This window comes from Homarus americanus, unplaced genomic scaffold (genome assembly GCF_018991925.1).
Source record: "Homarus americanus isolate GMGI-L3 unplaced genomic scaffold, GMGI_Hamer_2.0 scaffold12870, whole genome shotgun sequence".
In the NCBI taxonomy this organism is placed as follows: Eukaryota; Metazoa; Arthropoda; class Malacostraca; order Decapoda; family Nephropidae; genus Homarus; species Homarus americanus.
The window spans coordinates 613,295-641,137 of NW_024711502.1; the positions used below are offsets into that span (position 1 = coordinate 613,295).

At 35.0% G+C, this 27,843-nt stretch overlaps 1 protein-coding gene across 3 annotated transcripts; it reads left to right on the plus strand.

Annotated features, from left to right (window-relative positions):
• On the plus strand, positions 1-24,843 carry LOC121858488 (sugar transporter SWEET1-like). Of its 3 annotated transcripts, none has more exons than XM_042354933.1 (6): positions 1-100; positions 4,620-4,789; positions 5,550-5,625; positions 12,208-12,331; positions 14,459-14,743; positions 20,599-24,843. In XM_042354933.1, exons 2-6 carry the CDS (start codon positions 4,629-4,631, stop codon positions 20,628-20,630), a joined length of 678 nt encoding a protein of 225 aa, XP_042210867.1. In that variant the 5' UTR covers positions 1-100; positions 4,620-4,628; the 3' UTR covers positions 20,631-24,843. The 3 variants fall into 3 exon arrangements, with proteins under 3 accessions (XP_042210867.1, XP_042210862.1, XP_042210876.1); XM_042354928.1 differs by having other exon boundaries at positions 40-173; XM_042354942.1 differs by lacking the exon at positions 1-100 and adding an exon at positions 258-303.
• Positions 24,844-27,843: the final 3,000 nt, after the last annotated feature.

Below are 27,843 nucleotides of genomic sequence, written 5' to 3' on the forward strand. Positions count from 1 at the left end.
ATTAAAACTGGTATTAATAAAAACTCCTGAGGTTGGTTCACCTTGTTTTCGGTTTTCAGGAGGATTATAGTACGTGTTGCTTGGCTTACGTGTCATACAAGTTAGTATATGTTTCTTATTAGTTATCCACTCATTCTTCTGAAGGAATAAAGTTGGAATTATTGTGGAGCCAGGTAATGTAAACATATGCATTAAGTTGTGTTGAAATAAGTTTGCTAAGTTAGAATTAGAACTTTCATTGGTAACTTCTGACAGGTACCTTAGTGTTGTCGCCACTCGGTGAACCTCTGAGAAAACATTATAGTAAATTGTTCTCATTCACACACATTAGCTTTACAGTCGTCAATAATTACCTAAGAGTGATTATCCTTCATACAAGGAAAACAGTAAATGTGATTTAGTTTATATATAATTATCATACAAGTTGACATTGGTTCAGCCTGTACATGTACTGGCGTACAAAGTGGTTGAATCAACCTTGGGTAACCCAAGAGAGTTGTTAAAAGCTCAATAGGGCATTTAGTATAATTTAGACTGAAATAAGTGTGTGGTACTGATGCTTTGGCGCTTCAACAAATTATTGTGTATTGAACTACAGTCTGGTAACTACAATGTTGGCACCGTTAAATTCCAACATTTTGTTTAAAGGACTTTTGTTGCAGAAATATACAGTTTGTGTTAATGGATCTGGTGTTGGAACCGAAAAGAAGGTAAATGTGGAGCAGACGGCTAACACCAGAAGGAGTTCGATTTCGTTCATTTTTTCCACAGATGTTCTTTGGAGAATAGTAATATCAACGATATGACAATACACAGAACCTAATAGAACCTGACCTAACCTTAGCTAACTTCCTGCCATATTAAACAGAAAGTACTTACTTTGATATCTGGTACCAATGAAAGCAACTTCTTGAAGTGGCATGGTGTAATTTTATAATTTGTTTTTTCTTGGACGTGAGAATATGCTCAAACCAAACTGCTTGGTTGGTGCACGGAAACAAACAGAGCGGCAACAACATTCCCAGCAAAATCGGCTTATTTATGGTAGATAATTAATTTCTTCACATACAAAGCACGTAGAGACATCAATTTAGTGTTTTGTGGTCAGTTTTCACCGTGTTTTACCCTGCAATTTCCCTCATCCTTCGTACCCTGCCCACTACTGGTGATTTATGATCGTAGAAAGAGAAAAAAAAATTGTACAATTATAATGAAGAGTTGTCATATCATTTTTATTATTTTATATCATCCAAAGAACATCTGTGGAAAAAATTTATGTAATCAAACAACTTCTTGTGTTAATCATCTACGCTAGTATAACCGAAAAAGAAAATTTAATTGAATTATTTAATGGTACAGTACATTCAGTGCTGTGACCTCTGTACTTTTGACAAATTAACAAAAACCAGCTTTGAACTATTTCTATTCAATGGCTCATATCTGTTAAAATCAGACACAGGTCAATTATAATTTTTATCTATTTTTGGCCTCTGTTTGATTCAGTCAGTGGTATTATTTTGTTTAATAAACTATGTGTACTTGTATCATAAAAAGAATTACACATATTGCATATTCAGTAGGCACAGGATATTGGTACGTCAGCCTAATGTGCATGTGTGGTGGGCAGACTATATAATGATAGTTACTAAGATGGCCTTCCTTCTGACTAACCTAACGTAACCTAACCATTAACAACACAGTACAGTACCTATATCCAGTGTAATTTCTGGCATATGGCTGCCATACCTATATCCATTATGCATTCTGTATACAGTATATGCTGTACTCCCGATGTACTCACATACAAAAGTCCTGTTACCTCACCTGCCTCTTCATGAACCCTGAGATTCAGAGAACTGTGTTAGTTTCGCAGGTCTCTGAATCTCTGGGTTCATGAAGCGGCAGGTCGGGCAACAGAAATTTTGTTGGTGAATGTACCTTGTGGCTCTGCGAAATGTATCTCATGTTCCCTCTGATGAGGCTTCACATCGGTTCAGAACTCCTGGACTATATGATGAAGGGGCAGATACCATGGCATACTTGGTAATTCCCTAGTAAATTCAAAGCTATTATATTGCAAGATTGATGTCAGAGCCATGAACTAAAAGTAAATTCTATGAAAAGAGATCCTGTACTCTGAATAAAATCCTGTGGTCCTCCTGTTGGGGTGCCGGACAACTCGATCCCAAGCAAATCGTACATATGCAGTATAATATATATATATATATATATATATATATATATATATATATATATATATATATATATATATATATATATATATATATATATATATATATATATATATATATATATATATATATATTATTTTATTATTATTATTATTATTATTATTATTATTATTATTATTATTATTATTATTATAAAAAAATATGTATCTTGTAATGTTTACACAATTCTAAGACATTTTTCTTTTATGTTATTTCTACCGGAAATTTAGGATAACCAAGATATTAATTTTTCAACATTATTACTTTCGCTCAGTCACAAGTGTCGCCATGATTTGTTTACTTATGGCAGAGTTGGTCTGACCCCCTGCTCACGCATCGCTCCAGGCCTCCATCTTCGCTCTTTAAGCGTCTGGGGCATGAACAACAGGTTAGGTTAGGTTTTCTTGGTTGGTTGGTAATATAATTTTTGTAATTTATTCTAAAAAAGAAATCCAACTTTTTCCGTTATGATTGTTGGATGGGGGGGGGGGGATCTAATACCTGTACAGTGATTCTCAAACTGGGGTCCACGAAAAGCTTTTGATATATTGTGCGTTTAATGTTTGCGAGAGATTTGGCGATTCCAGTTCGCAGGATATTTTGGATTTGGGTTGAAATTAACAAATGCTTTGGACTATGAAATTTTCTTTGATTATTGACAATATTTGTATGCATCATGTTATTTAAGGTGCCCTTGGTTGACAAAAAGTTTGAGAACCCCTGATCTAATATACACGTGATTTCCGGTGGAAATGGATATCAAATTCGTTTGAAACCCATCAAAATACATAGGAAAAACCTATTTATGAGACCAAATATAGTTCTGATGACTTATACAGTATTGTACATATACCGTACTGTACTCTTTCGTACAACCGCAACAAAGCAGTCCAGCCAGGATTCATAGTTCCTCTTGGTGAACACTTAATAAAGTAACACAATGAAAACATCAAATTAGAGAGTTACCGGTAGTGACTTGGAATCTTGTAGAGAATGAGCTGTTCTTGAGATGATCACTTGATGAGCTTTGCTTAGAACAATATGAACCATGAAATATATAGTGGTAAAATGAAACTGTATTACCGTACATTTTATTTAGATAAGCAAAAATCTATAGATAGTTTATACAGTATTGCAATATTGTGTATAGAACTGTAGTAATCCAAAGTCAAAGTGAATCATTCAAACACAGCACTTTTTGTGTAAGAGAAGAAATCCACAATGGCACACGAAATATTTATACTGTACGTACCAAACAGTTGAGGCAACAACTGTCACCCTCCTCAGTGGAGTTACACTACTGGTGTGAGTAAACACAGTGAGTAGCTGCTGTATTAATGAGAGTCATGGAAGAGCTCAAGGGAGAGAACTTGTACTTCAATCAAGTTCTTTAATATATCCTCAACACAAGAGTGACCATCGAATGTTGAAGTGATCCGTCACACCCGGATAGTCTAAGCACAGTGTAGTGCTTCTTATATTTATTCATTTTTTTTATATTTTATTCTTGTAGATTTACCATTAGAAAATAGTAACCAAACCTAAGCAAAGGACCCAACTGAAAATAATCAAATGATGACTAGGTTGGTTATCTTGAGTCATATTACCTTAATGTTTTCCATTGTTTACCCACGCTGTATACTGTATTAGTAAGTACATTGGAAATTATATAACTTCATGGTGTATGTATACTGTATACAGTACAGTACTCTACTGTACCTGCATTGTCTATATGCATGCTGAACTGTATACCCATATTGTCTAAATGTATACCTCACTACAGTATATTACAGTATGTACTGTGCTGTACATGCCAAACCAATTGTAAACATTATGAAAATTGTACTGAATAAATATCTATATCTATCAATGTTGATATGTACTTTGTTTGGAAGCTTCATTTCATTTTATATAAGCAAATGTTACCTAAGTCATGAACAGTGTGAATATTAATTAGTCCATAGACAAAGTTGTCCATAATTACTGTAGTTTCAGTGAGTATTGTACAGTAATCTGTCTTCCATGTCATGTTCTATACAGTACTGTATTGTTTAATCACCCATCGGGGTTCCCACCCATAGAGCTTAGGCTACTCACTAATTACCAGGACCTCAGACAAAGGTTCTCCTTACTGTCAATTCTATGACAAATGGGTGATGATACTGATTATATTATATTTCACAGTACCTCTACTGTACAGTATCATATATTGTTAATTCTTTAATGAAGATCAGATTACTGGTAGATATACACATTACTTTAGACAACTCCACATAGAATAATAATAAAAAAACTTCTGTGTTAGAGGTTAACAAAATGCCTTGTTACTGGACTTGTTTGGTATGTGTTTTTCCTATTATTCTTATTTTGTATTATTACTTCCAACAGACATTAACAATGGTGTTAGCTGACCACAAAGATTTGATAGCAACAGCTGCCACCACAGTTACAATCCTCCAGCTTTTAAGTGGAATTGACATATGTCGCAAAATTGTCAAACAGTCATCAACTGGAAACATATCTGGCTTCCCCTTTGTTGGAGGAGTATTTTCCACAAGGTGGGTGTCTGGCTCTTGTAATTATGTGCTTAAAAACAATATGTATCAGTTTAAAAGTATAATAAGGATTAATAAGAGTAAAAGAACCTGTGGTAATCCATTAGATAGTGAGGGTGAGATTCAGACACTGAGGTGATACAGTGAGGTAGTAACCTGGTGTATGTGACATTCATGTTAGCATAAAGTGTTTTTCAATAATTGATTTTATCAGTTTACTAAAATCTCTCAAAAGTTTAAAGATCAACATAGCCTAAAATATGTGAAGGAAAATTCAACCTTTGGCTGAACCTAATGTCCCAGAAGGAGCAGTAAGTGTCAGAGATGTCTAGTTGTATGGCTGTGGGAAAATCTAAGAAACATTTTTAACAACTTATAATATTGATACAGTTTAGTATTTATTGTGGGTTGAATTAATGTTGATATGATAGATGGATAACTACATAATGGATGCCCCTTGTGTTCGAGGATGGCCAGCCCTAGGGCCACCTAGGTGTGAATTTGTATGAGGTGTAGAAGCTGTTGCCAACGCAACAACCACACCCTGTTAACGTGTTGCATGACCCAGTATCAAGGAATAATCCGAGAAGGCTGAACAACTTGTCAACTGCATTGGCTAACCATTACCCAGGAACATACAGAACATAACTAACAGTACTGGAATTTACTGTGCTGTACTTTAATCCATATATGTGTGTGAGAGAGAGAGAGAGAGAGAACTAGAAATATTTTCCTACTAAAAATATATTCTCAACATTTACAGCACATGGCTTTCATACAGTCTGCTACTGGGTGATGTGTCGATGGAATTGACCAATGCTGTGGGTCTACTGTTACAGGTAAGATATGATGCTTTATTAACATCTCTATATTTATGGCTGGTGTGTACAGTATTATAATTCATAAGGTTGGCTCAATGATCTTGTCAAGTAACATTTTGTGGATGATTTTCCTGTAGCTCAAATTATTCTATGGAAGCTTGCTGTTTAAAACTGTGATGAAGAGGAGCTGTTGAGAATAATTTGGTTTGGAAGACATCATTAGTAACTAAACAGGACTGGACTTTTAATTAAAAGTAATTAAAACATTTTGTTCAACAGGATAAGATAATACGAGTACTTTAATAATACAGAAAACGTGTTGGTCTTTTACTAATAGTCAAAGAATATATTCATGACATTATTTTAAAAGAAATTTTTTTTTACAACCGTACAGTCTCTGGTATATTCGTACTGTATTGCAAACTCACCATTACAATAATCCAAACCACAAAAGTTAACACAATAACTCAACATTAGTTACAAAATTCAACACAAAATCAAAGCAATGCAATAATTTTTATTCAAGATTAGTTTACTTAGCTAATAGAATATACCGTACAAAGAAATCATACAATGGCTGACACTGTTTTATCATCCAAAATATCTACTAATTCTTTCCGTCTTGGTAAATATTACATAATAACTAGACCTGACCAATTTTGTCTAACATTTGCACTCTGGGAAACTAGTTATCTGTACATTGTGTGTGTGTGTGTGTGTGTGTGTGTTCATTATGTATTTCTATAGTTTTGAAGATAGAGAGCTCAAATTTGGTAGGGGGGTGCGGGTAGCCAAGGGAATGGTTTTGCACTATGCTTTGAATGACATACCTGCTTGAAATATAGTAAGTAGCCATATGTTCTAACACATGTGCTCCTTCGCTATGACTAAACATTAAGATTTATATCAACTCAGTAGATACTGTACTGATGTTTAAAGATTCTATTTGTTCAGTATAATTTGAACATGCTGACAGGTATGCACAAATAGGTGTCTGGCCTGCAGTCTTTAAGGAAGGCTTGACTTACCCATTATGAGAATGGGTAATACAGTATTATATTTGCAAATGAATGTGTAGAAAAGGAAGCTCATTCCTCAGTAAGATATTTTCCAAATTTTGTCCTCATGTGAAAATTACACTTTGGAGACTCTAAATGGGAGAGTATTTAATGAAATGTCTGCTCCCACTGTTGACCAAAATTTTGATGGAGAACAAGATACAGTATTACCCCGCTTTACACGGTTTCACTTTCCGCGATTTCTCATTTACGCGGTACTTTGCCAGAACCAGACTTTCACTTTCCGCGGTGCATCTACTCATATACGCAGTGAAGAATAATTTTTTTTTTTTATTTAGCTCATAAAATTCATACAAATTACCCGGCCAGAATATAATTTACATTGCTGGAATTCTTACAATATGATGATCATTTTGAATATAAACATCATGGATTTTGCATTAGACATACAAATTTTAGATCTAATGTAATAATTTGGTTTACACAAAGCAAATATTTTATCTTTTGTGCAAAATATATGAAGTTTACATTCAAAATATTCCCTGACCTGCAAGGAATCCAGAAATGTCAATTATATTATCCTAACTTTAGTCTGAGGTATTATTTATTACTAAACGTTAAAATCTAGTGTTTTCACCCAAACATTTCTCAGAGAGGTAGGAGCTAGTGAGCTGGGAAGAGGGGGGGGGGGGATTTGAGTCCATTATTTGAATGGACATTAACCTGGCGACTGTATTTCTCTTAAATATTAATTGTGTGAGCATACCATCATAAAATTAAGATGTAATTTTTACTACAACATAGGTATTGTGTCGGAAAAAGTGGAGTTTGGGGGTCGGGCCAGTCTCTATTGGAATTAATCCCATATATTCTGTTGTTCACTTTACTCGGTTTTCACTTTCCGCGGTACCCTGTGGGTTCAATTGACCGCGTAAATCGGGGTACTACTGTACAGTACAGTGAAGTCACGATAATTCCCATTCTTAAATTTGCAGGTACAGTACCTCTGTTATTACTGTATGTAATGTACCTCTTTTCTTTTCTTTTTTTTGTGATCAAATATTCATAATTTGCGGCCAAGCGCCAGCTGCTGCAGATTTTAGCTACATAAGAAACCATAAAAGTCATGGAAATATAATTTTAATGCTTTAACTTGACTTAGAAATAAAGAAAATTCCAGTATTATATTAAATATCATTCCAATACTTTAATGTGATTTAGAAATACAGAAAATATAATATAAAACAAAAAATAAGAGAAATGAAAATTGGGAAATGAATTGTGTGTGGGAGGTGTGATGGTTAGGTGGTGGAGTTGAGGAGCTGTATGAATACACTTACAGTAATTGTAGGTCTTCATGGATCTATGTAGATCCTTCTTTTTTAAATGACCTTCCTGTTTGTTATATGGTACCTGTCCCCTAAGAGCCAGCCTTAGATTCAGGATTCTAGACTATTGGAACTTTTGTAATGGATGAGCTGGAATTGGCCTCCTCTTAGTTCAGGCAACAGGGAAGAGGATCCAGGATCTGAGTTTAGTTTTACCTCTTGGTTCTGTGCTTAATTGGGCAAATCTTAGGCAGAGTATTAAATTCTTAAATAAGTGGATCCTTAACTTCGCACCTGCAGTATAAGCATTCATTTTTAAACCTGGAAGACTGAGGATGGTGCTCATCACTGTCTCTCCAGTCAGAGGAGTCATTTTTTTACCTTAGGATTACAAAGCACTTAAGCAGCAAGTCAAATATTGAACCATCACTAAAAGCTTCTTGGGTCTACTTGTCAAAGATGATTGTCAAGGTGATTGTGCTCATCAAGTTCATGGTATCAGTTCTTGCACCTTCCATGATCTTCCTGAGAGGAATGTCAGTTCATTCTATCCTTTAAAGAGGTACCTGGTCTTAGTCCAGAATGTTCATTACAAGATAATAGGATGAAGAAAGTATGTTGACAGACTGTGTGGTGCTAGGGAGTTTGTAAGATTATTTCTTTGTACCCTCCTTTGTACTATGTTTAATAGGAATTACTTCCCTACAGTAGTGGGGTACATTTCTCACTAGCACTTGAAGCTTCCGATACTCAAATAAAATACTGTACACTATAGTACTGGAGGGTTGTAAGACCATTGATGTAAAATTGATCCTGAAATCCCAGTTTATGGCCAATATCTCCACAAAGCAACTTGGATACTCTTCTCTCTTCCCAGTGAATGATACAAAGTATCCACTGGAAACTAAAGGATTGATGCCTGGCATATCCAATATATCTGACCGGGCTAATGTGTAATGGAGTAGATAATAGTTTCACATCTAACTTGCCGACCTTCTACTTTGGTGATTGTTGCTTCTAATCTCCATTTTGATGGTGATGGTTGTAACAGAGAGGTATTACTAATCTCTGGGCTATACCAACCACTATAGTGAGTATTGTCAAGGGTTTACCTAGTTTTAAACCTACAGACTTAGGGAGTTTACACATAAGTTGCTTAGTTATGGTCTTAGCCATAAAAGGAGATTTCAGGATCAAGCCTTCATTTTTCATCTTGGTGCAGAATGTTGAGCTTTTGGGCTGCTTGAAGAAACATAGTGAAGGTAACATAAAGATTGTTGATGGAAGTTTTAGAGTAATTTTGACTGGTGTTAGTTATAAGAGTGAAGTATAGACATTTGTGAGCTTTAAAAGTCAGTATTTTATTACTAGAAAAAATATAAGAAATTAAAATATTTGGGGTATGCTAGAATTTCTGGGTCCAGGATTGTAACCTATTTTTCCCATATGATGCTACTGTTAACTTCAGTAGAGAATAATTTTTAAAAGAACAAGACCCAGCTGGACTGTCCCTAGGTTTCTGTCAATCGCCTCCTCTACTGCTAAATGAATAGAATTCTTTCTTAGTGTGATTTTTTTATAATATCTGAGAACATAGGATGTACTGTTCCTAAGTGATTTCAATATAAACTGGAAATTTGGGCAGCCCAAAAAACAAACATTACATAAGATCCTAAGAATATTTTCCAGTTGATGTGTGGTGTCCTTATGATAAAATCTGTCTCCTTTAAGAGGGATGGGCCATTAGTTCCCATAAACTATACCTCATCTAAACCCAAATTCCTTTACTTGACTTTTGATTGCATTTAAATGCTCTGGATCTTTATGTTTTCTCTTTGTGTTGTGCTGCTGGAGTATGAGTCTGTAAGGTAGGTTCTTCTACCTATAGTGTACAGTATTAGGTTTTGAGAATGCACCGTTGGTTTTTCGTACTTTGAATTGTCATGTGCAATGAAATTTATTTATAAGAATAGTGGGAATTTTGTACAACTTGGTGAAGGATGCTGTACCTTCTTATTTTGTTGCTGAGTACAGGTATACAAAAATAAAATTATTCTACTCATTTTTTTAATTCATCACAAATCATATAGCTAATTTCCTTACCTGAGTGGCATCTTGACATGCATGTCCTCCATCACACTTGATTTGTAGACATCATCGTGCACAGTATATTTTGAATACATTTTTACCTTCCGTATTCTCAAAGAACAATATTTGTGTACAAGTGGTATGGTACTTTGAAAATTTATTGTCATGTCAAAGGTAGCAAAGCTAAAATAATAATGCACTGAAGCCTTTGTCAATGGTGAGATCTCTAAAAGGAAGGAATGTAAGTGAAACTCCTTTTTCAGCCACTGCTGTTTGATGTATTCAGCATAGTAACAGCAGTCTTCATAACCTTGACTGGCATGCACTGCATCAGTATTAACCCTTGCTAAAATATATTGCCTGTCATGCAATATTTATTTCTTAAGATCAAGAGCACTAATAGTGAAATGCATCTGTAGATTTATTTCTTCCACATTCACAGGATTTAATATCTAGAAAACCCACAAGGAATTCTCACCCATTTGAGGCTTTTTCTTATTTTTCATTCACCCACTTGGGGAGTATCTAATGGCATGCTGCTGTCTGTTTGTCTTTCTTAACATTAAAGTTTCTAGCTTTGTTCATTAGAGTAAACATCATCTAGATTGACCATGTCAGCTACAGCATCACTTATCTCAAAAAGACAATGGCTGAATGGTTTCCATGTGCAGAAGTATAAATAAATAGTCATTACAATTCTGTGCTTTCATTATATTTCTAGTGATACAGGTACATGGTATATGATTATCAGTTGATTGATTTACTCAAATAAAATAAAGATTCTGAAGTCAGCAAATTTCAAAATTACATCTTCAACAAAGGCTATTGGGAAACCCTGTGGCTCGAAACTGTAACTTAAACTTTCTTGCACGATGACTAAATATTGGAAATCTACCTTGGCTATGGAAAGAGTAAGAGTTATCTATCTGTCTGTTATCTTTATTCCCTGCTTATTTATGTATGGGATGAATCAAAGGTTAAATAAGATATAGGGGTTACACATTAGTTGGCCTTAGTTTATAAAATACACTGCAGTAAGAGAAGTGTTCTTTGATTGATATCATGGGATTTGTCAATGTTTTAGACAACCACAGAAGCTCTCCATTTTCTACCATCTTTACTTAGTAGCCAACACACATATATCTCCGGTACAGTACATCTCTCAACAGTATAGTGTATGTCGTATATATTCAGATTACAAATTTATTTACCTAACAAACATAGAACCCTTGTACAGTACAGTTTATATAATTGTGTTCAGCTAAATATATTTCCTTATCTAAGGATTAGTGAGAAAAATTAATCTTCTAGAGATATTGGTTATCAATTGTTTATAATGGGTATTTTACACCGTGGGAATCTTAGGGATTTTCAGATATCTTTTCACCAGTGTTCCAGACTACTTGAAGTGAGTCTTATCTTGAGGGTGTGAGGTGACTTGTAACATGCATTAATGAATACTGTACGGTGTACCACTTTCAAAACAGTGGCTAATTCCTGTGTCCTTTTTTGTTTTTAATTCCTTGGTGACTGTTTTTGGGTTCTCATATCACTGCCTGTAGATGAGCCAATGATATGATCATCAGATTGAACAAACAAACACTCTCATTTTGCAAGCTTCAATAGTCTAGACTCCTATTACAGCAGGTTTAAGTTCACTGACACTTAAATAAAAAAAGATGCTGATTGCTATATGGTACAGTACTATGCAATTAAATAATACGTTAACTAAACAAAGAGCTATTTTAATTTTGAAGGGAAGAATTTTTATAGGGTTAGCAATGCTTACCTTGCTTCTTAAGAATGCATGCCACTGATAATAATCCTCAGCTAAAAATTATACCAGGGCAAGTAACAGTAACAGGCAATTCAAGGAACAATTACGAAAAAATCACATCAAACCGTAGAAAAAAAATTATGTTTGATGCTATAGTACATTTTTGTTTCAACATAACTTCCTTGAACAAGGCTAGGTCATGTTTAATTCTCTGGTGCACCTTCTGAAAATTAGTCAGTCTTGTGCATGCATAATCATAAATATAAATTGGCTTAGGGTAGTGTGACAACAACTCTAGTGGGAGAAATTTATCATATCCATAAAGTAAGAAATGATACATGGAAGCAGTAAGTGATTTTATCTATTTAAAAAAAAAAATTTGTTGCAGGTGTGTTACTTGCTGGTGTACATAAAGTACTGTATCGCCCCAGGACCTTGGTACTCCACCAGGAGACAGTTGATGCTGTTCTCCACTGTTGTTTTTGTGATCCAGTACTATGTATTCTTCTCAGGTAAATTTTGAATTGTTTAGAATGTAATACCCGATTAGGACCTTGTTGAGGAAAGGTGATATCATAACAAGACACCGCCATGATAGCAGTAAGAATGGTTGGATAACAATAAATGAAGGGATACTGGGTGTCTTTACTCTTCTTTTAGGCTATCCTACACTACAGTAGAGCAAAAAAAAAGGCTGGAAAGGGTGAAGAAATGTAGCTGTCATTTTAGAAATTTTTGCTAATAGGTATAGGAAGCTTTTTATGAGCCACTCCTCGACTTACGACCTACTGTACTCGATTTACGACCACCCGGACATACGACTGCCCCAGTCGTACCAAAAAAATTTCAAATTAAGTATTTTCGAGCCCCAACGTTAGTGATTGCGCTGTGTAGTGACAAAATTTTCGTTTGTAATTCCCTTTAAAATGGCTCGCATGCTTAAAAGTGAGCGTTTTGTGGTGCTGAGAAGAAAAAGAGACACCCATTTTAGATTTTCTATGTACAGTTGACCCTCGTTAATTCAGACTAATAGGGGGGGAAGGGTGTCCGTTTTAGCCGATTGTCCGAATTAACTGATTTAGGGGTTAATATTGCATTATATTTCAAAGTCATTGTTTTCGTCACGATTTTATCCTATTTTACATTGAAATACATCACGTTTCAGCAAAACTACTGTTTATTTCAGAGAATATATTCATTCAGGTGCAGTTTAAGTAAAATATACGTGTGATGTAACAGTTTTTTAACTGAAAACGATTCGAAAATCACGTACCCTCTAGCCCTGTTCAAGGACAGGACTGGGAGAAGCTGTTTGGTGCTGCAGACGATGACAAGGAAAATGATTTGGATGGATTTTAATGAAAATATTGAGAAATATAGTATCGTAGTATTTATTCAAGTCAATTTGGATAGAATATTATTTTAATACTGTACAACAGTTTTTTAACTGAAAACCAATCGAAAAGCGATTACGGTAACATCTTTTGAACGAAAGAAAGTGAAAGTCATTGTTTTCGTCACGATTTTATCCCACTCCACTGTAATACGTACGTCATTTCAGCAAAAATATTACATTTCCGTGAATGCATTATATCAAGCACAGTATGAATAGAATACCATTGTAATATAACAGTATTTTAACCAAAAACTATTAAAAAAAACGAGTAACTTCTCTTGAATATCGGAAGGTTCGGTAAAATCTTTTGTTTTCGTCATGTATTTTATCCTATTTTACATTAAAATACATCACGTTTCAGCAAAACTACTATTTATTTCTGAGAATATATTCATTCAGGCACAGTTAAGGTAAAATATACATGTGATGTAACAGTTTTTTAACTGAAAACGATTTGAAAAACACGTGTGCCGTCTAGCTGATACTCAACAGCTGGTGGTGCGTCATACGTCGTTGTAAACAGTAGGAGGTTGAAGTAGATTACCGGGTATTATATTAAGTGTGAAATATCGAAAAGGTTTTTATTACCGGTATTTTTTGTAGATCAATGAGAACTGTTATACCGTATATGATATGATAAGTTAGCCTGTGCTAAGAACTTCAACATAGACTACTGAAAACACGTTGTAAGGTAATTTAGCCTATTGTAAGTTGGTGAGCTTCATTTGCTGAAGGAACTGCACACCTTTTCATTACTAATTGGTACATATTTTACGTTTCCATTGTTTACTGGCAGTAAATGGTAAATATTTTTCATGTCTAAAGCTAAAAGTTGCATCTCCCGCCCCTCCTCCCCCACACTAGTGGTGGAGATGTTACATTTAACCAAAAAGACGCTGGTGTTTTATCCCAGCAGTGGGTGGACCAGCATTTTAGCTTAAGGTCCGCGTAGGTAATATTCCTACAAAAAAAAAATAAAATAAAATAAAGTTTGTTCAGATTTTGTCCGAATTATCCGAAATCCGGATTAAAGGGGTCCGAATTAACGAGGGTCGACTGTATTATCTTCGCAAGTCGACTTACGACCAATTCGACTTACGATCTAGATTTGGGTCCCTAACCCCGTCGTAAGTCGAGGAGTGGCTACATTAGATAACACTCACATTACTTCATGCACAACATAAAATGCATCCTTATTTATGTCAATCTATACCCCCTGTAACTGATGTTTTTCCTCTTGCAGGTGTAAATGTTGAGATCATCAAAAACCGTGTGGGCATGATGTGTTGTGTTGGAAGCATCATCTTCTGTGCATCTCCTCTCATATCACTGAAGGATGTGTTCAACACCCAGAGTACAGAGATGCTGCCCTTCCCTCTCATATTTGCAACCTTCATTATGGCTGGACTTTGGTGGCTGTATGGAATTATTATTGAGAATAGCTTTGTCCAGTACCCAAATCTGATTGGGTTTGCCCTTTCAGGTTTTCAACTCCTTCTCTTCATTGTTTACCCAAGCAAGATGAAAGGTAACCTAGTACACTAATTTATGTGGCTGACTTTCTGCTGAAACAGTCTTACACTACAGGGTATTTATGCTTACTTATATCTCTACTGGTGCAGATTTAAGAAATAATTTGAGACTGTGTATGTATATGTATGTTTTCTTTTCTAGCCATCAAGTATAAGAGTGCATAGAGGGTTGTAAGAGTGTAAAAATCTTATTATTCTTTAAATACTGTACTGTACTTTATTGGGAAAATTGATCAAGTGTTGATAGTTTGATCAGGTTAGGCACTAAAGTATATTTCCTGGATGTTAAGGGCTTAAAGACATTATATAGTTAAACTGTGATAATGTCCCTGTAAACAAAAAGAAAAATCAGTGTGTGGTTAATCTAAAGCAGAATATTAAAGTATGTGAACTAAACTCTCACTTTATTTTAAAGGAGTAATATTCTGATGTTATTTGATAATGATAATCAAAATTGAAGTTGACAATACAAATACAGTGTTATCCCCGTTAGCCGGAACAATTAGTGCAGAGCACTTCCGGAAATGAGAGATTTCCAGGTAACGAGACGACTCTCTCAAAGTCGGAAAAAATCTCCCATCCCCGGAATTTTCCGGGTAACGGAAAAATGTTCTCGGAAGTTCCAGAAATTGCCCATTACATCATCTTTCGAACCCGGAAAAAATATCCCTCATCCCCAGAATTTTCTGGGTAAGGGAAAAATTTTCTCGCAATTTCCAGAAAATGCACCTGATTTTCATCTCTCCAACCCAGAATAAAAATCCCTCATCCCCGGGATTTTCTGGAAATCGGGAAGTTTTCTGAATTTTCCGGAAAATGTGCCCCTCAGAAAATGACTCGCAAAGCCGTAGTTTTCTGGAAAATTCTGGCTTTGGTAACGATTTTCTGAGAAAATTTCAATTCTGGCTATCAGAAAGTTCTGGGTTTTAGGGATTCCGGCTAAGGGAAATATTACTGTTCTGTACTGTGTACTGTACAGTATACAGTAGAAGTTCAAAAATCCGGACTGCATGGGGATTGGGTCGGTCCGGATTTTCGGATTTTCTGGATTCTCAGGCAGTACTTTTAAAATTCAAATTTAAGGAGGATTAAAGAAGAGATGAACAGATACATTTTGATAGTTTATTCATTAGCAAATATAGCATGCTTCATTTATCAAAACGAACAGTTTTAAAGAAAAAGCTGTGAATTCTAGAATTTTATTCTTTGCCTCTTTTATATCATAAATTGTAGACTTTCCAATGTTGTATGTTTCCATTAGAACAGTATTGCTCACACCACGTTCTATTTTAATTATTTAAAGTTTGTCACTCAATTTCAACGTGTTCTTCTTTCTCTTCACACAACGAAGTTTATCTACTTTTGGAGCCATTATTATGGGCTCTGTAAATGGAAAGAGTAGGACTCAAAATTACGTACGTTGTCACAGTTTGATTGCTCGTTTTAAAGTGGTGACCGTGTGGTCGCTTGTTGTCGCTGTGCAGCTGTGGCACTCACGCATGCGCACATACACACAAAAGCCAGCTAAAAAAAAAAAGAACGTTTGAGTTTTCGAAAAGTCTGGATTCTCGGGTGGTCCGGATTTTTGGACTTTAACTGTACTGTTCTCGAGTAAAGACACTCCCGGGTTACGGATGACTTATGTTCCTGGAGGCTGTCCGTAAGCTGGAAGTGACCCTTCCATAGGTAATAATCATTGAACACACACAGTACACATAATGTATATACAATTACCCCTGTACTACACAGGTACGGGACCGTTTATCTGGCATGTGTGGGACCTGGAGGTTTCTGGATAAGGATTTTTTCCGGAATTTGGAGTACCAGGCCTAAAATATACAAAATGTACAATAAACCCTCTTTAACAGGCTGTGAAGACTGTTCAGATCACTAGATTCACCCTTAAAAATAGCTTTTAACTATACCTGTACACTGTAACATTAAAACATAAAATTGTGGGCATATAAACATTAATTACACAAGCATATAAATAGTATTAATGAAAGCATAAAGAGAGAAAAAATTATACAAGTTAGTGTTCAAACTGCCTCACTGCTGCCCTTGGTGCTCATCTTAGCAACACAGTCGGGTCCATAGCTACAGTGCTCTGCCATGAACCCTCTGACTCAACACATTCACACAGTTTCACAGTGGAAAAGCCCGTAGATACTGTATATATAACTTTATACTATGTGATAATTATTTATTTTTGCACTTTATGTACTGTAGGATTGTGTGTATGTAACTAAGTAAAAAATATGATGAAAATTACTTAAAGTGTACAGTACAGTTTATGTACGGTAACTGTAATCACTTTTTATGCCAAAACACTGCTTTAACAGTATTCTTGGCTGACTATGTGCTTGTACAGTACTGCACAACATAGATCGTATGCAAAAACAGCAGTGAGCGAGCAAACAAGCTTGTACAATACAAAGGCAGCAGTGTTCATCTGTTTTTGACAAGATAATCTTGTGCTGCTTTCTATGGTGATGAAGCACACTCCCTTAGGTCATGGTCACACTGCAGAGCACAGTACTGTACTGTATGTGATGATCAGGTTTAATTTCATTAGACACATCTCCTTCACACATTCATCCCAAGCACACGTACACTTGCCGTTTTTATACAACAGGCCCATACTACAAGGGGCATACGTAAGTGTTACCCTTGAAAGTTTAGTTAATGTATTTAGTCAAACAGTTTTTGTCAGATTCAATTGAATTTTGGAAGATTGTAGCCATTATGTACAGGCAAGCTTTTGTTTGGGTAGGCTGGTAGTCTTTATCTCTCCACAAACACACATACACCTGGAGGGGGGGGGGGGATAGGTGAATAGTATTATGGTAATGGTCTATCCATCTGTTAACCCATTCAGTCCTAATTTTGGTATTTAATAAATAATAAAAAATAAATTTCAAAGATTAAATTGGGTTTATAAATCAATTAAATAATGTTACCCCCTCAAAAATAAATAAATAAATAAATGCCCAAAGGAGAAGAACATTTTTTTTGGTTAGTAGCTGCATTTTTTTTTTCTTCTTCATAAGCAGTGGTCACATTTAAAGGTAAATGTTTTAGAACAATTGGTTCTCTTGCTCATTGGGGGTCACAAATATTGTACGATATGGTTACATATTTTGATAAGGCTTTGTTTAGATATTATCATTAAAAGATAATGAACAGAACCTCAAACTCAGGTCTGTGTCTGAAGTAATAGGGACTGTTTATAAAGAGGGTTTCCTAAATCCCATCTTAATCCAGTGATTTTTTAATTTTTCTCAATTACCTTTCATCCCAGCAGGCACATTACAGAATAAAACAGTACAGTACTCATATTTTTAGCATAATCACTCACAGAAATTTACAGAAGTCCAAGTATAAAAGTGCAATATTTTTTAAAGTTGCCTCTTATTGAGTGGAAATTGCCCAGGGTATATTACATTGATAATGGTCTTTCAAAATATGTCAGTAGCCAATTATTTTACCCTGGTAAACTTAACAGTGATGCCTGGTTCTTTTACCCGCCTAAATTTATCTCTGTTACTGGATGAAATGGAGGTCATATCCAGGTATTCTTGATAAACACTGTACCTCCTGTTTACTACCAAGTAATACCTTGGAAAGAACATTTTTGAGAGTCCATTGTGGGTGTAAACTGTCTTAAGTTGATGAAGATTTTCTTTTTATTGTACTTGTAATACAAATTTTTAATCAATGTTTGTAGGGTATCTCTGTAAAAAGCATTGTGGGATTTGTTGTTTGAATTTGAAATAGAATATATCTTGTGTGCTTAATTTCACAGACTCAACAGAACACTCCTGAATTTTACACTGTAATTGAGTATACAGTACTGTACTGGGGCCGCATACTCAAAACACCTCATCAGTTACGTACAGTATCAGAGATACGATACGGTACCTTACAGACTCCTTACAGTTCCGACTCAAAATTTAATTACTGGTCCGTAAGCAGTCTATAACTCTAGTGTTTACACTGTAAATTCAGTTCTCTTGTCCGAAGGTAGATGCCAGTGCATGAGGCAGTTGGCCAATTGTCGTTCAGTTTACAAAATCATCAACCAATCACAAGAAAAGGAGAAATCAACTGAGATTGACACACGTGATAGTTGCTAGACGTACTGCAAGCGTCATTAGGGAAGATGGAATTATGTTCGAGTAATACTTGAGGTCAGTGGTTAACCAATGACCAAAAATAATCCACTCTTTACCTAAACTAGCCTAACCCTTACCTAATCTTACCTAACCTAACTTTCCTTTCCTTTCCTTTTTTATAATCCATTTGTAGAGATAATCGAAAGTTAAAATGCCAAATAAAAGTGGCATCCTAAGTTACGTTTATATATCATCATCAGATTTATAAATATGTTGGAGAAATGATTCTAAAAAGTATGTTATTTCTGCAAATGTATTTTTTTAAAGAAATTGAAATTTTTCTAGAGAATTTAAATGTTTGTCATGTGCATTGCAGCTTTCTTAGGTAAGGTTAGGCTAGGTAGGGTAATGTTAGGTTAGGTTAGATAAGGTAAGGTAAGATTAGGTAAGGTTAGGTTTTGTTAGGGTAAGATACATTTCACTAATTTTACAGCAAAAAAAATCAATAATGAATGTATTGGATAAAAAACCTATGAACTTAATTCTTTTTCTAAGAAAAAAAAATGCTATACCACTGTTAATTCCCCCCCCCCCTTTTTATTAGGTTTGTTGAACTTAGATTGGGTAAGGTATTATTTAACTATGAGTCATGGGTACTTCTTGGATACTTGGCAGAACTGCTTGTTATAATTTGGTCCGAGCCATACCAAGGCATAGGTTATTGGTTGAATATGCAGAAGGCGGAGTCTAGGCAAAAATGGTCACATGACCTTGTATTTGGCAAGTTTACTCAGTCAAAAATTATTGGTACCATAAATGTGGGCAATAAAAATCTTCTAATTTGGTATAAATTATTTGAAAAGTTGTAAGAAGACAAAAGCTGCGTCTCTTCCATTCCGCAACAAATAGAAACTCTCAAGCCTCTTCTTATCGTAAAAAAATTTACTAAAAAGACAAATTGTAATATCGTATTTTAGTATGTTGATGTACAAAACATTTTCTTCATTATTTGATGATAAAACAAGTCTAACAAGCTTTATTACAACATATACATTTTTTTTTTTTCGTGCATTCCCGCATGAAATAGTGACTTATTATATCCGGGTTGACCATGTTACAGCACCTAAGCAGGTCTTGTAAGTTACGGCCTCGCTTACGGACTCCACTGCCAAATATTTGTTTTGAGCATACCAGTCGGAGACTGTAAGTCCAGTTACGGGGTAAGCAAAGCGATACAGTCCCGTTAATGCTTTTGAGTATGCAGCCCCTGGAGTACAAGATACCTGTATTTATTTGTGTATTTTTATTCAGAAGAGTATTTGGAATTATGGTATGTTTTGCAGGGAACGGGTAAGAAGGTAATTCTTGTTTTTATGTGCACTTCATATACTGTAATATTACTGTTTTATTGATATGATTAAGTTGAGTGTAAATTATATCCTTGACTTAGTGAGTTACTTATGGTTTATGATGGATACAGGTGCTGCAATGTATAACAACTGTGGAGTTTGTGTTATCTCTGTACCTCAAAAGACTTTAAATATATTTTTGTGGATATATTTTTGTGGAGGATTAACTTTGTGTGTGTGTTTTTAGCCTACACAAGGTTATTTATGTGAATTAGTTTTCGTGTCTTTGGGTACATATATACACGGTTTGGATTTCGCTTGCTTCTTTTTCTCTGTCATTTTTCTTCCCTGTATATTCTGACTTTCTAACATTTGCTGACTTTCCAGGTGAGCTCGAGGCAATAACAAGAGTACTGTAGAATTGCAGCGTATTTAGACGTCCATCCAGGGGTCAGGCAAACTCCGGGGAAGTCAGATGCTTCCAGGTTTTGTAAGCTAGTGCTTTGAGAGATTTTAACAAAATATATTTGTACAGTATATTGAAAATTAGGAATCTATCTAAACTTAATCATCATTATCATCATCGTCATAATATCTCTTATGATCATCTTATATAACATATCTTATTAAATTACAACAGCCAGACAACCCCTAGTCATTCAAGAACCACAAGGAAAGAGAAAAATTAATGCTGAGCTTAAAAGAAATTAGATGCAACTGCCAGAAAAATTGTGTGAATGGGGAACATTAAAAAGTACATATGTGATTCTCAAATATGTTGACATATACCTGTATTCCTTCCAGATGTTGGGCACTTTTATACTGAGAATATTTTTAATATCGAGAAAGAACTTGCAGCTATACTGTATATGTACATTCATAGTCGGTATTATTTTTAGCTGACAATACAAGCCCCAGCCCCTCCTTTCAGCTCATTGGCTCATAAATAATCTTTAATTAATATTGATATATTGCAAATAAATCCATGTAACTGTACTGTATAACTGTTCAGGATACCCAGTTCTGACTCACTTTAATGCTGAAAATAATGTATGTAAAGATATAACTACTTGAAAACAAACTTTCAAGACACGGACCGACACTACTGCGCATCCCTGGAATTTTTCCTGGTACAGCGTACTGGGGAAAGTTTTCCGAGGTTCTAAACTATTCATTTCACACGGACAGACACTATCGCACATCCCAGGAATGTTTCCGGGTGCTGGGGAAAGTTTTTGACGAGTCTAAACGATGCATCTCTCACGGAGAGACACAAACCTGTATTTATATACACAAATACACTGTACGCATACAATATATTGTAAACAAACAATATTTACTACTGTATACACTATACTGTTCTCACCAGCAGATGCTTTCATCTTGAGCTTGTGATGCAGGCAGGTCATATACTATAGCAAGTGTTACTGTCACTCCTCTCCCCCAATGAAGGAGGAATTGTACATGCACTGTATACTATACATACACCCTCTACACACTAGCCTACAGTAGGCATACACTGTCCACTCTGCTATGTACTATACAGTATTGTATGTACAGTACTTTGATACTTACTGTATGTACAGTACAGTATACATACACAAACTATAATCACTTTTTATGTTTTAACACATTATTCTTGGCTTATTGTGTCCTGTACAGTAAGGTAGAATACTTCACAACACAAATTGTATGCAAAAACAGCAGTAAACAAGGGAGCAGACGTGTACAATGGCAGCAGAATATGAACCAGCACAAGAGCCTACGACCTAAGTTACTCAAGCAGCTAGCCCACCCACGCTCCTGATACGTGGGGACACATTGGAGCACGATACAATCTCTCAGAATGGAGAGATTTTCTTAGAATTTTCCAGAAATGTGCCTGATTCCATTCTTGGAAATTTGTTCCAGTGCCTGAAATGGAGATATTTTTCGCAGAATTTCTTAGACGACTTAAAATTCATTCCGGCTATTGGAGAGTTCTGGGGATCGAAGATTCCAGCTAATGGGAAGATTACTTTTATTTATATTAATCAAACATCATAATATGAGCTATTGAGCTGTACGGGGCAGGGCTTCTTAACCGAGTACCATCAGCTAAAAAAAAAAAAAACTACAGTACAGTATACAGGTAATCATTCAGACTTTGTGAAGGTGCTTTACAAAGGGAATTGGTCTGTGATAGTGATGAAAGTCAGTTAGTTGTTTATCACCAGGATTATAGTGTAGAGTAGACTGTTGTATTTTTTCCTTTTGAAATTTGTGAAATGTTTTCTGTAGTGGACATGAATTTAACAAAGTTTTTTTGCAGTAATCTGGTGGCAGATTATATGTTCTCTGAAATTATATAACAAATGTTTAATGTTCTTTGGACTCATAAACTAACTTACAGCAAATTCAGACTGTAAACTAATGTGCAAAAAGCTTTTGCAAAGTCATTTTGTTCTTTATTTAAATTTATGGTCCTGTATCTGGACTTTTTGCACTAACTACCATTATTACAAAGGACTTAACCGATGTATAATATGCTAATGATTGTGCAATATCATTCTCTTTTCAGTAGGATGGTCACAAATTTCATTAGACTGTACTGTACACAATGAAGGTGTTATATACAGAGTATAATACTTGGGGATCTCATACAATTATATTTGTTATGAGACAGGCTAAGGACAGCTGGTATGTTCTGTAGATTCTTTGTGAGTAGGTGACATATGCATTTATTTTTGTTACATATGTTGTGAAAATAACAATTACAGTAATCATTCCTTACAATGGAATTCCTTTTAGCAGATCAAACTTGTGCCAGTATTTGTTTCTCCATTTAGTTAGATGAATGGGAATTTCCTGTCACGCCCATGTGGGCTCACATCATGATTTTTGTGCAATCAGTCAGTTTCTTGCCATGCCTCACCACACATTATTGTGGTTTCCCAGGTTTTTTTCATATTCTCCCCATGTGTGTGCATGTACAGTATATCTTTGTCACCATACCTAAAGTGAGTGCTAAGTCCAGTGAAGAGAAAGGTAAGAGAGTGCATCTCACTTTTACAGAAACTAGAATTTTTATTAGTTATTTTGCTAATATCCAGTATGTACTGTATTGTATATATACCCTGTATGTATAAAATCATAAGATATGTACATTTGGATGGTTGAATATGTTAACATTTGGTTGTGACCTCATCGGGCATTTTTGCCAGTTTCGACAGTTGTTAGGTGGCTGACAATCCACTCTCACTCTTTCAGTATTTTTACAAGTGGTTTCTGACAGTCTACTTATTGTCTAACCACTCAGTACTCGAGAACGTATGAATAGTGTGAAGAGCATCTAATGTCATGTAAAGTAATCATAATAGAACTCCTCATAACATGTTACCAGTCAGCTGTGGGATGGCTATGCATATTGTCATTTTTACATGTAATGAAACTACTGTAGAAGTATCTTCCACGTTACGAAAACTCGGGTTGTAGAAATTCGTCCATACTTTAGTTGTAAATTATGACCACTAAATACGGGATATGGCTCATAAATTTTACCTTATGGAAATGCAATAAATATTCAAAATTTTCAACACAAAAATTGCTATACGGTATTTGATTTTGTGAAGCAATTCTCAAATGCAACAATTTTATATTGAGGTAAGAGATGGGACATAATCCCTGGATCCTAAAAAGTTAAAAAATACTAAAAATATTATAAAAATAAATATATGCACGCAGGCAAATGGGAAATGGAGGAATAAATATTTTATCTAGTTTGGTTTAGCCATGGCATAGAACTCCTTTACTGTGCAAAGTGAGTGATTGTGGGTCACATGGGGGTGGTATAAGTGGACCTAGAGGCCTATGAGACAGTCTATAAATGCATCACCAGGCACGCAATTTTAAATTTGACACCAAAATCTTGTCTGGTATGTCGCAACCTTAATTGCAGACCACTGTACTGGCTTTTCACAGCTAAAGAGTTCAACAGATAACTGCTAAAGAGTACCTGTAGATCAATATTTTAAAGTCACTTCTCTTATTTAGGATTATGTAGCTTGTATGTTCTAAAAGTTTGTGTACATAGAATGACTTTTTCAAAGTAAAACTTATATTTTTATATCCAAGTCTTAAGGGAGAATTCAGTGGTGCAATATTTTAATGAAATAATGAGACATATTGTTTATGATATTGCTTGAATAATTGAAATAGTTCATTAAGTGTAACTCTGTTAAAATGCCTAAAATGTTCCTAGTATGTTGTTCATCTGTATCTCTCATATTATTGAAGGGAAGCACATAAAAGTGTAATGAATTATTTTTATTCTTAAGTGCTAATGATCACCGGATCTGAGAATTTTTAAATAAAAAAGAAATTTTAAAAATTATGTGGCGCAAGTGCAGCAGTAAACATATTGGGAACTACATTAAGCCTTATTATTTTATTTTTTAAGCAACTTTTGACATTAATGTAAAGTACTGTACATATGCTGTACATACAGGGATAAATCAATAAAAAATATTATGTAATTCATTGTTGTTAAAACATCATAAATGCATTTAACATGGAATCTGTTGAAGACAAAGCATTTCACTCTTTTCATAATACTGTACTATATATTTTTTCAAATAAAATTGTGTCAAAGTGTGTATCTTTTGCAGTGACTTAAACAATATTTTAGCTGAAATACAAATGCATTATAATCAGGAGTAAGTATATACAGCATACTTTTAATACTGTTTTGATCATACCTTGCTTTGATGTCTTTGGCAACAGAACTTTGTCATGGTGATGTAAAGGGACCATTTTATATTAAGTAGCTTTTAATATATAAACAGGTATTTGGAATACAAGTACTTTGTATTCAGGAACTACTGTACAGGTACACCACCGATTCTGGCACCCTTGGATCCAAAGCCTTGCTGGATTATCCGAGGTCAGGTAATAATAATTCAACAAAACACCTCTGACCCACTAATTATACACCTCCTGTGCCTCTAAAGCACCATGGACTGCTATGAACTTAAATTAAACAATGTGATGTTTATACTCAAATTAATCACTATATTACAAGGATTCCAGCAGTGTAATTTATATTCTACTAAGTCTAGTCTGTGACATTTTATAAAATAAAAACTTTAAGCCTAAACTGCCTTCACCCTGGCTGTGAGGAAGGGGGGTGACGTGTTGACAGCTGTCAGGGAGGGGAGATAACAAAGTGGTAGTTATCAAAACAAAAGGAGTTTTAGTTTTTCCCTTATAAAATGTCACTGAATTGACTTGGCAGTATATAATTTGCATTGCCGTAATTCTTGTAATATAGTGATTAATTTAATTATCAACATCACATAGTTTGCACTAGACAAAATTTTTTAGTAATTAACTCATTACAGGTTTACCTTTAGGACAATTATTTCTTTTACTTTTTTCACAATATATATTTAGGATGGTGTGTGCATGTAAATGAGTAAAAATAAATGAAGAAAGTTACATATAACTTCCCAGAAATATAAGTTAAAAAACTTGTATACAAATGTACAGTGACCCCTCGTTTAACGAACACCTCGGTTAACGTAATTTCGATTAACGAACTGCCTTCCATAAGGATCTTCAATTCGGTTAACGAAGTTCTTACGAACCGACCTCAACATGTTAACCAGCTTTAGTATCAGTCCGCCAATGCATTAATCGGTTCTAGGGCTTAAATTCCTTACTATTTTAGTAAATATCAAGAAGTTTATACTATTCAATAATTTTAAAAGTTTAATATTCAATTTTTTAGTCATTTTAACAATTATTGAACATAATTGAAGGTAAAGTGACTAGTTTAATGCGCGGCATCCAGCCTCTTAACACAGCAAACAGGCGTTAGTCTCTCTCTGTTTTCACTGCAGTGTTGATTTAAAGAAAATAATCTTGAATTACACCAGAGAGCTAAAATTTTATGGGTGAAATGGCGCCATGGGGTGACTTCTCTTCCACCCCAATGCCTTCTCTTCTTCCTTCTCCTCCCACCCCATTCTAAATCCCATCATCATCATCCAGGAGCCTTCTACATACACACCTCAAAGTAAGTGAACTTTTCTACCATTTTTGTTGAATTTAGGAAATTTTCGGTGAGCTGGAACCAATTACCCAAAAACCCATTGAAACAATGGTTTCGGTTAACGAACTTTTCGGTTAACGAACGACCTTCTGGAACGGATTGAGTTCGTTAACGGAGGGGTCACTGTACTACACTACACTAAAATTTCTATCTCTCATGCAACTATGTGTTGTTTATACTCCAATTAATCACCATCTTGCAAGGATTCCAGCAATGCAATTTATATTCTGCTAAGTCTAGTCAGCTACATTTTATAAGATAAAACTTTAAGCCTTAAAGCACCTTCACCCAGGTTGGGAGGGAGGGAGGGAGGTAAGTGCCCCCTCATAATTTTGTCCCGACTAAAGGAGGTGCCGGACCATAAGTTCCCGGATAATCGGTGGTGTACCTGTATTACATATAATCATGCTTATACAGTAGTTTGTTTTTGATGCATAGTATTAAGCACCTTGTGTGGTGTAGTGTGTTTAAGGAAAAGCTTATTACCGGGTATAGTATACTGTACGTGTTCAAGGGAAAAGGGATTTATTACAGCATATCTTTATTGCTAGTTCTACTGTTACTGTTGTATACCTTTCATTCTTCTGTTTCCAGTTTTTGTTTTTAAGTAAAAGATAAAGTCAAATTGTGTTTCCTTTAGTTGAAAATAATTACGGTTATCATAAGTTTTAGTACCAGTAATTTTGAAGTGTCTCAAATCAGGTACTGTACAGTGCTCTCATTATGTATGCAAATAAATGTTATTTTATATGTAGAATGAATTATAGTATCTGGAAAAATATTAAATTTGTTAATCATTGAAATGAAAATTTGTATTATGTAGTAATGGAGGACACCTGTCCGGTAATATATTGCAACATACACATCACTGCAACCTATAAGACGACCCAATCAGCCAGAAAGTCAGGTGAAGATTTTACTTGCTTATACATCAGCATAAAAAAGGGAACAAATTGGACAGCATTATAAAACTATCAGTCTAGTGCACTCAAGTCTTTTGCATAGTTTGAGTTAATATGCTTTTTGGACCTTTGCTATGGTTTTCGCTTATGCCACCTATTAACACACAGCTAAATCCTTTTCTTTTTCTCTTCTCCCAATCTCTGAAATACAGTAAAACCTCAATTTAACGGACTACATGAAGATGAAATTCTGTTATATCATGTGTCCATTAAGTGTGAAACCACCATCTCACGGATTATATGGAGAAAGAATTTCGTTATATGGAGGTTTCACTGTAAGCTTAATGAACAAATAGAAACTAAAAACATTTTAATTGTGTCCTGATAGATGCCACAAGAAAGCACCATTGCAAACAGTCCAACACACACATCATATCCAACTATGCAAATGACTAAAGTGGATCCGATGGAAAAAATTCTTTACTTCCAGTTTGTTCACGTTTGTGGTCCTCTGGTATTTTAATGTTTCAGATATGTTTTTAATAATACAAAGATGAATTAAATAAAACTGTGTAAACAAGCAGTAGCAAATAAAAACTGTGCCCATGGTAATGCTGATAAGTCTGGAGAGCAAAGATA

Coding starts and splice junctions, on each gene's coding strand:
- LOC121858488 (XM_042354933.1), top strand. CDS start 4,629: ATGGTGTTAGCTGACCACAAAGATTTGATAGCAACAGCTGCCACCACA. Junction 4,790..5,549: donor GGAGGAGTATTTTCCACAAG/GTGGGTGTCTGG, acceptor CAACATTTACAG/CACATGGCTTTCATACAGTC. Junction 5,626..12,207: donor CTGTGGGTCTACTGTTACAG/GTAAGATATGAT, acceptor AATTTGTTGCAG/GTGTGTTACTTGCTGGTGTA.